General features: G+C 41.0%; 1 protein-coding gene across 1 annotated transcript in view; it reads right to left on the bottom strand.

The window, feature by feature from the left end:
* Window positions 1–8,472, bottom strand: part of LOC139309329 (E3 ubiquitin-protein ligase TRIM7-like) — a 15,435-nt gene extending 6,963 nt beyond the window's left edge. The window contains exons 1-4 of the mRNA XM_070933386.1: window positions 8,071–8,472; window positions 5,937–6,032; window positions 5,597–5,827; window positions 2,866–2,888 (exon numbers count right to left, since the gene is read on the bottom strand). Of these exons, the coding sequence (XP_070789487.1) occupies window positions 2,866–2,888; window positions 5,597–5,827; window positions 5,937–6,032; window positions 8,071–8,472 (752 nt within the window). The remainder of the gene's footprint in view (window positions 1–2,865; window positions 2,889–5,596; window positions 5,828–5,936; window positions 6,033–8,070) is intronic.
* Window positions 8,473–13,009: the final 4,537 nt, after the last annotated feature.

Below are 13,009 nucleotides of genomic sequence, written 5' to 3' on the forward strand. Positions count from 1 at the left end.
GCCACAGGTGGCATGCGGAGCCATATCGATGGGCATGCGAGCTCAGCTCCAGCACAAATGCGTGCACCAGCCAGCTGATTTTTGGGCCTTCTGGGCCCACCAGAAGTCAGGAAACACACTGTTTCCAGCCTCTGGAGGGCCTCTGGGGGGGGGAGGCCATTTTTGCCCTCCCCAGGCTCCTACAAAGGCTCTGGAGCCTGGGGAGAGCAAAAAACGGGCCTACCGGGCCCACCAGGCCATCACGTGCCAAAAGCGGGGGGAGCATGGGGGAGCGGGGTTTGGATGTGGGCACAAGTGCGTGTGACCCCACCGCGCTCCCCCCGCTTTTGGCACGCGATGGCAAAAAGGTTAGCCATCACTGTTCTAGGGAAAGGTGTTAAAGATGCTAAGAAAAATGATGGTATCAACAATTTACAAGCAAATGAGTTGAAATGGCTTAGAAGATGGTTGCGTTCCTTCTGATAGGCAGCTCTGATGGTAAAAGGACTGTCATAAGTCTCCCCTTACCAAATTAGTAATATTTATAAGATACATGGGAGGGGGAGGAGTGCAGACACTATTTTTCAAATCAAGATAGTTTGAATGACTTAAAAGGTAAAGGTTCCCCCGCACATGCGTGCTAGTCGTTCCCAGCTCTAGGGGCAGTGCTGTTGTGGCCCACCAGTGGCCTGCGCGGATCGTGGCTGATCCCGACGACAAGGAGGCTAGTGTGGTGTCATGGTAGCAGCCTGCGCAGCCAGCGCTCACATCAGACAGCGAGGAGGCTGAAGTGGGTGTGGTGCCAGAGGCAGAGACTCAGAACCTCCAGAGGCTCCTTCAAGTGGAGAGAACGAAGTGGAGGAGCCTCTCCTCTATACTCGAGCACGCAGGGCTGCCAAAAGGCTGGAGTGGCTACTCAGGAGGAGAAGGTCTCCTCGAGAGTAAGGCTTGAGGATAATTGGCCACTCCCTTAGCCTATTTAAGTCACACGCCATTAGTAAGTTTCTTGCTGGAAAAAACTTGTAATTATCATCAGAGCATTTTTGGAAAAGTCTTATTGTATCTTGTTTTCTGGGCTGGTCGCCAACTTTTGCCGGACTTTGGTTTATTCTTGCTACTTAACAAATTTGATAAGGAGCGTTGGTGTGTGTCAATATCCTCGGGAATCCGGAGCTGGGGCAGAACAAGTGCTCATCTCCGTTTCTATGCCGAAGAGCCAGCACTATCCGAAGACGTCTCATGTAGTCATGTGGCTGGCATAACTAAACGCCGAAGGCACACGTTACCTTCCCATCAAAGTGGTCCCTATTTTTCTACTTGCATTTCGAACTGCTAGGTTGGCAGAAGCTGGGACAAGTAACGGGAGCTCACCTCGTTATGCGGCACTAGGGATTTGAACTTCCGACCTTCTGATCGACAAGGTCAACATCTTAGCCACTGAGCCACCGCATCCCATATTGAATGGCTTAGGGAAGGTCATAATCCAAAATGTAAGCAGGACCAGATCAAAATCATGTAACATTTAATTACAATTTAGTTCTCCCCAACCTAGAGCTAGTTTGGTATAGTGGCTAAGATACCAAGTAAGAACTGGGAGATGGTGAGTTCTAGATCCACCTTAGGTGCAAAGACAGCTGGGAGACCTGAGCCAGTCCCTAGCTTCCAGCCCCAGATAGAAAAAGGCAAAAGAAAGACCCTTCTAAAATCTTGCCTTAGCCAGGTGCTTGCCGGAAGTCAAGACTGACTTGAAGGGGCCCAAAAATTAAAAAATAAAAAAGAGGAGGGAGTTTAGCACTATATCAAAACTTGCTCTAATGTTTTGCTCAGGATAATCAAAGGGGCCCTGATTATCAATATAGCTTTGGTCATGTGTGTTTAATGCTATCCTACAGCAGCATACAAAACCCAACATTTTTCTTCCAATATTAAATAAATAGAAGACTAAGATAGGGACAGGAAGAATATTTGCTTCCAAAATGTGTTTTTAAGCTAAGGGAAAAAGTGCACTCTTATTAGGAGGAAGGTAACTAATGTATAGTCAGCTGGAGCAGAGCTGTTATTTCAGCTTATGGTTCTCTCCTTTTATTTATCTTTTTCATAAACACATGCACATGTACATTTTTAAAAATCGCTCTTATTTTCGTTGAAAAATAAAGGGAGAGAGATAGAGTGGAATTCCACAAAGAGAGTCTGGAAAGCCATGTTCTCCCTGTGCTTCAACTAAGGGTATCTCATAAAATCATCTCCTACAATGTCCTACCTGTCAATGACTACTTCAGCTTCAACCACAACAATACACGAGCACACAATAGATACAAACTTAAAGTGAACCGCTCCAAACTCGATTGCAGAAAATATGACTTCAGCAACAAAGTGGTCAATGCCTGGAATGCACTACCTGAGTCTGTAGTTTCATCCCAAAAAACCCAAACTTTTAACCTAAGACTGTCTATTGTTGACCTCACCCCATTCCTAAGAGGTCTGTAAGGGGCGTGCATAAGAGCACCAGCGTGCCTACGTCCCTGTCCTAATGTTCCCTCTATTCGTATCTATTTTATGTATTCAATTCATGCTTATACTTACATATATTACCTAATATGCTCTTGACAAACAATTAAATAAATAAATAATATTTTTAACAAACTCCCACTGTTTCCTATCATCTTGGATGGATTCCAAGATGGCGCCGCTGAAGGCTGCCTCGGTGAAATGCTCTGTAATGGCTTCTTTATTTTTAATTATTCTCTGCGACTCACTATGGATTTCTTACGAGACCGTGCCTGCCATCGGTTGACCAGATTTGAAGTCCAGAGTATCAGGCGGGTGACCTATTTTCTGCTACATGGTCTTAGAAAGGATGGGAGGAAATGAGCAGGATCTACTTACCTTTGCATGTTGGCTTTAAAATCCTACAAAGAAAGGAAAAAGAGATCTCACTCTTTGCAATAGAGTAAAGTAAGAAGGTTGCTTAAGCCCTCAGAGGTTTCCAAACTTCACCGCTTTAGAACTTATGGACTTCAACTCCCAGAATACCTCAGCCAGCCATGTGAATTCTGGGAATCGAAGTCCACAAGTCCTAAAGTGGCCATGTTTGGAGACCCTTATCCTAACCCATGATCTTCTTTAGATCTTTGAAGAAGCTATAGCTCAATGAGAGACAGAAAGAGGAAGCTTCCCTACTGCATGCTCTTGACCCTGTACAGCGACCGGTAAGATCCCACAGAGTCGGTCTCCTCCGGGTCCCGTCAGCTAAACAATGTCGGCTGGCGGGCCCGTGGGGGAGGGCCTTCTCTGTGGCTGTCCCAGCTCTCTGGAACCAATTACCTCCTGAAGTCCGGACCGCCCCCACCCTATTGGCCTTCCGGAAAGCGGTGAAGACCTGGCTTTTCCAGCAGGCCTGGGGCCATTGATCTTGTTAGAGTGATCTTGCGAGACCCGGCCACAAATTGGAGTGTTTGTGTTTTAACATTTTAATGTTTTAAAGTCTTCTTTTAACTTTTGTATGGGATATTGTTGCATTGCTTTATTCTCTGTTGTAAGCCGCCCAGAGTCCCTTGGGAGTGGGGTGGCATAGAAATGCAACAAAATAAATAAATAAATAAATAAATAAATAAATAAATAAATAAATAAATAAATAAATAAATAAATAAATAAATAAATAAATAAATAAATAAATACTTGATAAGATGCTCTTATTCATAAAATCTTCACTTTGATTGAATTATTGGTTCTCCAGCCATACTGTAATTAGACCAGTGTTCCTTCACTTTAGCAACTTTAAAATGTGTGTGGAGTTAAAAATGTCCAGAATTTCTCAGTCAGATATGCTGGCTAGAAAATTCTGGGAGTTGAGGTCCTCACATTTTAAGGTTGCCAAGGTTGAAAAATGCTAAATTCGACATTGCAAGGTATAGGTTCAAAACTGCTGACATGAATTGAGATCTTGTTCAATTTACATCAACGTGGGGTACCTAACATTCCTTCTCAAGGAAATTACATCTACTGAATAGCTATGGGGTTCAATTTTCTTTGGAGCAGATCTGAATTCCCATTAGCATATGCCCATAGAGTTTTTTAAGAAAAAAAATACCCTAGAAATTCTGTATATTTAAAAGTAGCATGAGAGGAAAGACAGTTGGGAAGTTGGGAAAAGACAAAGATAAATAGAGGAAAGAAGGAGCCCTAGGCATTGAGAGTATCAAATATGAATGAGTTTTAGGAAATATTCTAAATAACAGAGAACTATGGTTCTTAGTATGGGAGTCGTGTTTACACCACAGCCTTTTTATTCAGCTTTGGAAGGAAAGCTACTAATCTCTTTGTTGTGAAATTGTTTCAAAAGATTGGATTAAAGTCCAATTAAAGACCCACAAATCACAGTTTTGCCCACAGCCATTAGTTTGCACAGATTACTTCTTTTCTTAGCCACAGATATTTGCATTACTATAGGAGCAGTAAATTCAAAGGAACCATTTTATATTCTGAGGGAAAATCCAGTCTCTGCTTTGTACCCAGGTTAGTTGCATTACAGTTATTTGTCTTTTCACCTCTTTCATTTCCTATAAACAGATATTTTGTGATTGTCCATCTTTCAAAAATGTCAGAAGTGTTCATTACTCCAAAAACATGAAAGAATCTTAAGCTAGATCTGGCTATTAACAACAGGAAAATGAGTAGAGTAGAGTAGAGTAGAGTAGAGTAGAATAGAATAGAATAGAATAGAATAGAATAGAATAGAATAGAATAGAATAGAATAGAATAGAATAGAATAGAATAGAATAGAACGCTTTTTTTGGCCAAGTGTGATTAAACACAGAAAGAATTTGTCCCCAGTACATAAACTCTCAGTGTACAAGCAAAAAAACCCAGAGTATTAATAATCATAATAATGTTACCAATAAGAGAAGGCAATAAAAAAGATGAGAAGGATAATAGTAATACAGCCATACTATATGGGTAAATATCCTTAGATCTAAGGCAGTACTGAGGGAATTAGGTGTTCAGCAAAGTGATGGCACAAGGGAGAAAACTGTGTCTGTATCTGGTTGTTTTGGCCTGCAAAATTCTATTGTGGCATCACAAGGGGAGGAGTTGAAACAGATTATGTCCAGGATGTGAAGGGTCTGTAACAGGGGTGTGTTCTACTTACCTTTACTACCAGTTTGCATTGTGCCCGCGTGCTCGCATGTATGCGTGCTCTTCTGTGCATGCACAGAAGCTTCTGCACATGCGTAGATCTACTTTGATGACATCCGGGTCAGTGGGCGGAGCCTCCCACCAGTTTTTTACTACATTGGTCCAAACCGGGGGCAACCCACCACTGGGTCTGTAGATATTTTCTACAGATAGCCCTCCTTCTGATGCATGCAATATGCAGGTCGTCAATGGAAAGGAGGCTGGTTGCAATTGTTTTTTCTTCTGTCCTAATCAACCATTGAAGTCTGTACCTGTCCTGTTTGGTTGCTGTACCAAAGCAGACAGTTATAGAAGTGCAAATGATTTGATCTTTCCACATCCTGGGGAAGTGAAGATGCCCCATTCGGGGTTCTGAGCTGGGTCTTCTCTGGTGAGGAGCCCAGGCTAGTGTTAAAACCATCTTCTTTTAAAACCATCTTACCATTAAGAACTCCACAGCTGGCTGCTCACACACCTCCTGCATCTCCCGAATGATACTTTTAAGCACGATGCGTTCCTTTGAAAGTCCCTCCAGGTATTCCGTCTTGGTGTTTTGAATATCCTTCTCCACCATTTTCATTCGGTTGTGTAGTTGTTTTTCCTGTTTATGCAGAAAATCGTGTAGTTGTTTGAACACATTGTCTAACTTCTCCTTCTCTTCTTCCATTTGCCCCTTTAATGAAGAGAGAGAGAGGGGGGAGGGGAAAGATCAATTTCACCACCTTTTGAGATAAGCTTGATAATTAGCTGGTTTTCCAAAATTCAGAATGACCAAGATTTACAAGCAGCTCGGCGATTTCCTTTTCTGCATCGGAAGGATGATTCTCCATTATATCTTTCTTTTCCTCCAGAAGTATAATCCGGCTCCGTAACTGGTCCTGAAAGAGATAAATTGAGTCATGTTTCAAACACAATCCTCCATTTTACAAGTTTATTTACTTATCCATCAGAATAAGGATCTTTCTTTGGACCAAAAAGTAGAACTGTTCGAAGCACTAGCTGCAGTGGTGGGATTCAGCCGGTTCGCACCACTTCGGGAGAACTGATTGTTAACTTTCTGAGCAGTTTGGCGAACTGGTTGTTGGAAGAAATCATTAGGGCAGAGAACCGGCTGTTAAATTATTTGAATCCCATCACTGACTAGCTGCCTGTATCTCTCACAAATAAAGGCAAATATATGTGTCCCAAGATAATAGCAATAGCACTTGGATTTGTATACTGCTTCAAAGTGCTTTACAGCCCTCTCTAAGCAGTTTCACATAGTCATCAGATTACCCCAGTGGAGAAATCCATTTTTTTTTACTACCGGTTCTGTGGGCATGGCTTGGTGGGCATGGCAGGGGAAGGATATTGCAAAATCTCCATTCCCATCCCACTCCAGGGGAAGGATATTGCAAAATATCCATTCCCACCCCACTCTGGGGCCAGCCAGAGGTGGTATTTGCTGGTTCTCCAAACGGCTCAAAATTTCAGCTACCAGTTCTCCAGAACCTGTCAAAACCTGCTGGATTTCACCTCTGGATTACCCCTAAGAATCTGGGTCCTCATTTTACCAACTTTGGAAGGAACCTTGAGCCTGTCAGGATCAAACTGTTGGCAGTGGGAATGCAGAATTAGCCTGCAATACTGCACTCTAACCACCATGGCTCTGTTTACGTTGTATTATCTCCAGAATGGAGAAAGAGAAATTCCCTGAGGATGGGCGAGTCTGAAAGCTCGGAAGACTAAATCTGTGGTCCTGGTGATCAACTCTGAATAGATCCTGTAAAAAGTAGACTTTGACAAACTCCCTACCTTAGTATTTTCAGTTATTCAGCAACACCTCAGTACTGCTGTTTGTTCCGAGTCTTTCCAAAAACTCATGTTTCATAGAACCAAAATTGTACGATTGGAAGAGACCCTGCAGAACATCTAGTCCAGTATTTCTCAACAACTTGAAGATGTGTGGACTTCAATTCCCACAATTGAATTAGCTGACCAGAATTCCTGTTCTGGTCAGCTAATGTGCTGACCAGAACAGGAACCCACAACTTACGACCACAATTGAGCACAAAATTTCTGTTTGCTAATTGAGACATTTGTTACCTCACCCCAGGGATGAAATGTAAAATTTGTTACTACTGGTTCTGTGGGTGTGGCTTGGGGGGGGGTATGTGACTGGGTGGCGTGGCCAACTTTTTTTTCTTTGTAACTTTTCAAAGTATTTTTTCTAATGCTTTGAAACGCCTCTGCCAATCAGGCAACTCAGCTGGGATTGTCAGAGACTTTTCAAAGCATTTTTTTTACCACCTCTTCGGCCAAGAGGTTGCAGAAAAAAATGCTTTGAAAAGCCTCTGAGGATCCCAGCTGAGCCACGCGATCATCAGAGGGCTTTTTTTTTTTACTTTTAAAAGCATTTTTTCATCGGAAGAGGTTGTAGAAAAAATGCTTTTAAAAGTAAAAAAAAAGCCTCTGATGATCGTGCGGCTCAGCTGGGCATGGGGTGGGGGCACAGGGATTTTTGCTACCGGTTCTCCGAACCACCCGCTGCCATCGATACCGGATCGGGCGATCCAGTCCAAACTGGAAGCATTTCACCCCTGCCTCACCCCATTCTTAAGAGGTCCATAAAGGGGGCGTGCATAAGCGCATCAGCGTGCCTACCGTTCCTGTCTTACTGTCCCCATTTATCTGTTCTTACTTCCTTTGTTTATGTTTATGTTTATACCTATATACTGTACCTGCTATTTTGTACATGTTTGACAAACAAATACATAAATACATAAATATTTTTTTAAAGGCAAATCTCTGGAACGAGAATCCAAACAAGATTTTCATCAACTCCAGAAGGAAAGATGCCAGCATGTAAACCGCATGTTAGAGGCAATATGCATCTGCCACTGAAAATCCAAAGGTCCCTTAATAGCAATTCCCTACCTTTAATGGTTGGGCAGCTTGTTTGGGAGAAATCACAGTGTGAGTTTTATGTTCCGTTGACTTCTTACAAACGGCACATATCAGCTTCTCGTCCTCTTGACAAAACAGATCTAGTATCACTTTGTGTTTCGGGCAGACAAATGACTTTTCAGGAAGCAATCTAAGTTTCTCCTCCACGGTGGGCTGCTGCAGGATTCGCCGGAGTTTTCCTTCAGGGATCGGCTCTTCGCAAACAGGACAGAAAAAAAGCCCTTCCTTTTTCCGTTCCCGATAATGATCAGTGATGCAAGGCCGACAGAAGTTGTGTCCACATTCTAGGGATATTGGATCTGTCAGATATTTACTACACAGGTCACAAAATTCATCTTTTCTCTCAGGCGCTGCCAGTGAGGTTGAGGCCATGTCAGACGGAGAATTCCCTCTCTGAATAGCAATAACGAGGTGCAAAAGGGAGCAACGAACATTCAGTACCTATTTTTAAAACTGTTTTAGAGTAACTTTTACTTCCATAATTAAAGAGATGGTCTTTTCTACAGATGGTGAGCCATCTGGGGCGTGGAAGGTAAATTTCTCCCTTTTTTAAACAGGATTTCAATAAACGAAATGATATTTTTCTTCTTATTTGCTCAAAAGAAAAAAAAAACCATGCTACTGAATTTATGGGCGTCTTTAATCGCTTGTTTAAATAAACATGGAACTGCTGGAGCTCTCTAGTCAATATATTTACTAGGTAGAATAGAATAGAAAGCAGAGTTGGAAGAGAATTTTGAGGTCTTGTAGTCCAATCCCCTGCTCAGGCAGGAAACCCTATACTAGGGATGGCTAACCTTTTTGCCATCGAATGCCAAAAGTGGGGGGAGTGCAGAGGGGTCACGTGCATGCCCACACCTATAATGCAATGCCACCCCACATGCCACGCCCCCATGTATGTGTGCGCGACCCCTTGCTGCCCGTTTTGGGCCTAGTAGGCCTATCTGAAACCTCCTAGGACCAAAAACGGGCCATGGGGGAGGCGCACCACACACCCCGCCCTCCTCCCACGCATGCGCACATGACCCCCTGCACATGTGTGACCCCACACACATGTGCAACCCCCACACACATGTGCGCGTCTCCCACATGAGCCCCGTCTCTGCGCCAGAGACACAAAAATCAGCTGGCTGGCAGGAGGCACACGTGCATGCACAGTGAAGCTGAGCTGGGCGCCAGTAGCTAGTCACTTATTTTTTAATTGTAGGTATCCCAGAGTCATTGGGAATTGGGACGCTTATACATTGAATGTATGCAAGTATAAATAAATAAATGTTATGGGCTTCAGGAGAGAAGACTGAAGATGAAATGTCTTTCTACAGTACTCCTTTTATTCATTGTCATGCAACGGATCCAAAACAAGAAGCCAATGGTGGCTCAGCAGACTAATAGCATTGTGATTAACACCAGTTGTCTGCAATTACTGTAAGTTCGAATCTCACCAGGCTCAAGGTTGACTCAGCCTTCCATCCTTTCTAAGGTAGGTAAAATGAGGACCCGGATTGTGGGGGCAATAAGATGACTTTGTATAAATATACAAAAGTGTCAGATGTAAATGCCTTATTCTCTAATGTGTAAATAGTATATGAACGGGGTATCATACTAAGTGCCATAAAACTAAGCAGGGATTCTGATATTAACATTGTTTTTTCCAAAGGAAAAGCGACTTTGGAGAAAAATAAAATAGATATAGGCACTGTGATGATTAAAGGAGGCCTACCTTATCTAATAACAAAGGAAAAATGGTTGCACAACATTGATTCAAATATGGAGGATTGTATTGAAGTAGATGATGAAAACATTAGCAACAGTGACAATGGTTGAAGGACAAAGGAATGTTACATTACACATCTAGTCCATTTTCTGCGTTTCAGAACGGAATTGCAGAGAGGAAGAACTCAACATTACAAACCATGATTAGATGCACATTGGAAGATGCTGGCTTAAGCAAACAATTCTGGTCAGAAGCCCTACATTATTCCAATTACACACAGAATAGAACCTGGTCCAGCATTGTAAATAAGACACCATATGAAGTGATGTATAATAGGAAACCAAAATTGGCACACATGCACATATTTGGAGTCACTGCAGACGTACACATACCTAAGCAATTAAGAAGAAAGGGAGAAAACGTGTCCAGAAGACTCAGATTTATGGGATATGAGACAGGCACTAAAGGGTACAGATTCATTGATAATAATAACAAATTTATAGTTTCCAGAACAGCTGTATTCCATGAGCAGGCCAACTGGTCTAAAATACATCTTAATGAAATATTTCCAAGTAACAACAAAGATACAAAATCTCAAGAGAAAGGGACTATAGAAAAGCAAAATATCAACAAACATAGAAACAAAACCAAAACATGGACAAATAGCCAACACAAAATAAAGACAGATACACTAACAAAAAAGGAAGCAAGATATTTGCATGATAATAATAGTAAACCTGAAAAGACAATTAGAAACACCAGAAATCAGATGCCAAATAAATACAAAGATTACATAATGCATATGGATGGTGAGTTAACTACACCTAATACATATGAGGAAGTGTTAAAACTTCCTCGTAAAGAAAAAGAAAAATGGGAATTAGCAATGAAAAAAGAGATGGAAAGTTTACAAGGATTAAACGTATATACACCTGCAATTGCACCAAAAGATAAAACAATTATTGGTACTAGGTGGATATATAAAATTAAAAACTTAGAGGGAGGCAATACCCTATACAAAGCTAGACTAGTTGCACAAGGTTATGCACAGAAATATCCGGAGGACTATACTGACACATATTCCCCCACAGTAAGAACTGAGAGTGTCAAAACAGCTCTAGTAGTAGCATCAGCACTCAATCTCGATGTATTCCAATATGACATACAGACTGCGTATCTACACGCAAAACTAGACAAGGAAATATATGTAAGAGCACCTCACAGTCAATACACAAACAAGAATGAGACTTGGTTGTTAAACAAGAGTTTATACGGGTTAAAACAATCTGGTAAACGATGGTATGATTGTTTAGTAAAAGTACTTAAAACTATGGACTTCAATGCTACCACCGCTGATAACTGTTTCTTTGTCAAAAAGGGTGATGATTACATAGAGTTTGTATTGATCTATGTGGATGACATTTTATACATAGGAAAACATAAAGAGAGAAGAGAAACATTTGTAACTAAGCTAAATGAACATTTCTCATTGAAATCTTTAGGCAAAGTAAATAAGTATCTTGGTGTTCAAATTAATAAGACTAAAAGAGGATTCAAACTTACTCAGAGAGATAAGATCATAGAGCTCTTAAACAAATGCAATCTAAATGATGCCAAACCTTGTGATACTCCTATGCAGACTGACTTTCTAAGAAATGCTGATGAATCATCCCCTGAATTCAAAGATAACACGTTTTATAGATCAGTCATAGGTTCACTTCTTTATATCTCTAATTGGACAAGACCTGATATCGCTTTACCCCTCAATTTATTATCCAGACATGTCAGCAAGCCAACAATGTACCACTGGGAAGCTGTTAAAAGAATATTAAGATATCTGAAAAATACATTAGACTTCTGTTTAATGTTAGAACCTAACAATAATAGAGAACCAAAGCTCACATGTTACGCAGATGCGGATTGGGCTGGAGACACCTCAGGTAGAAAAAGTACATCTGGTTATATATTCCTCTTAAATGACTGTCCAGTTTACTGGTACACTGGTAAACAAGAATTAGTGGCCACTTCAACGACAGAAGCAGAATATGTTTGTTTATCTAAAACTGCAAATAACCTTGTATGGTTTAATGATTTAATTTCAGATGTTTGGAAAAAACCTGCTTTACCTTTTGTTATGCATGAAGACAATAAAGCAGCTATTGAAATATCTAGATCTGACGCCATTGGACAAAGGTCCAGACACATAGATATAAAATTTAAACATGTGAGACAATTATCTCAAGATGGATTTATTAAAGCAGTGCATTGTGAAACTTCAGAACAATTAGCTGACATATTGACAAAGCCTTTACCTTCTAAGCAGCATAAATACTTGACCTCTAAGTTATATGTTTTGTACTGTCCTGAATCTGAATGTAATTGTTGTAGCATAACGAATCGGCATTTAGAGGGGGATTTGTCAGATGTAAATGCCTTATTCTCTAATGTGTAAATAGTATATGAACGGGGTATCAGGGGTTAATTTATTCTTCACTGCTTAATGTATTCATAATTCACCACTCCCACATCTAGCTCCACCCATTGTATATATAAGGAGCTGTATGCACCCATTTTCCTTGCTTCTATCTGTGAATATTCAGTGAATATAGAATGCCTAATGTAAATAAAAGGAGAAATATTTAAACCTTTAACTCTTACTAAATTTATTGAGTCTGATCCTGAAAATATTGCAACAAAAAGTATGAAGGCTATTGCTTAACGCATTGTAAGCCGCCCTGAGTCTCCAGAGAAGGGCGGCATATAAATCAAATTTTAAAAAAAAATTGCTTAGAAACAAACAAAAAACCTACATCCTTACCTATTACCTTGATGTATAATATCATTACAGATCATCAATCTTGGTGTTTAGAACAGTGTTTCTCAACCTTGGCAACTTTCAGATGTGTGGACTTCAACCGCCAGAATTCTATATTCCGAATTCTGAATTCTAAATTCTGAATGCTGGCTGGGGAATTCTGAGAGTTGGACTCCACACATTTGAAAGTTGCCAAGGTTAAGAAACACTTGTTTAGCAGCTCCTTATTTTCTAATGATATAAATGACTTTCATTTTAATATCTATAAATAACAGGGAGGGAGGGAGAAGGAGGGGTGGAGGCAGGAAAGCACAACTAATATGACTGTGCACCACTAATATGACTGTGACTACTGTTGTACTACTGTATCTGTCTTTCCC

The sequence above is a fragment of the Pituophis catenifer genome, unplaced genomic scaffold (genome assembly GCF_029215685.1).
Source record: "Pituophis catenifer annectens isolate HBS135680 unplaced genomic scaffold, rPitCat1.0.hap2 SCAF_2, whole genome shotgun sequence".
Taxonomy (NCBI): Eukaryota; Metazoa; Chordata; class Lepidosauria; order Squamata; family Colubridae; genus Pituophis; species Pituophis catenifer.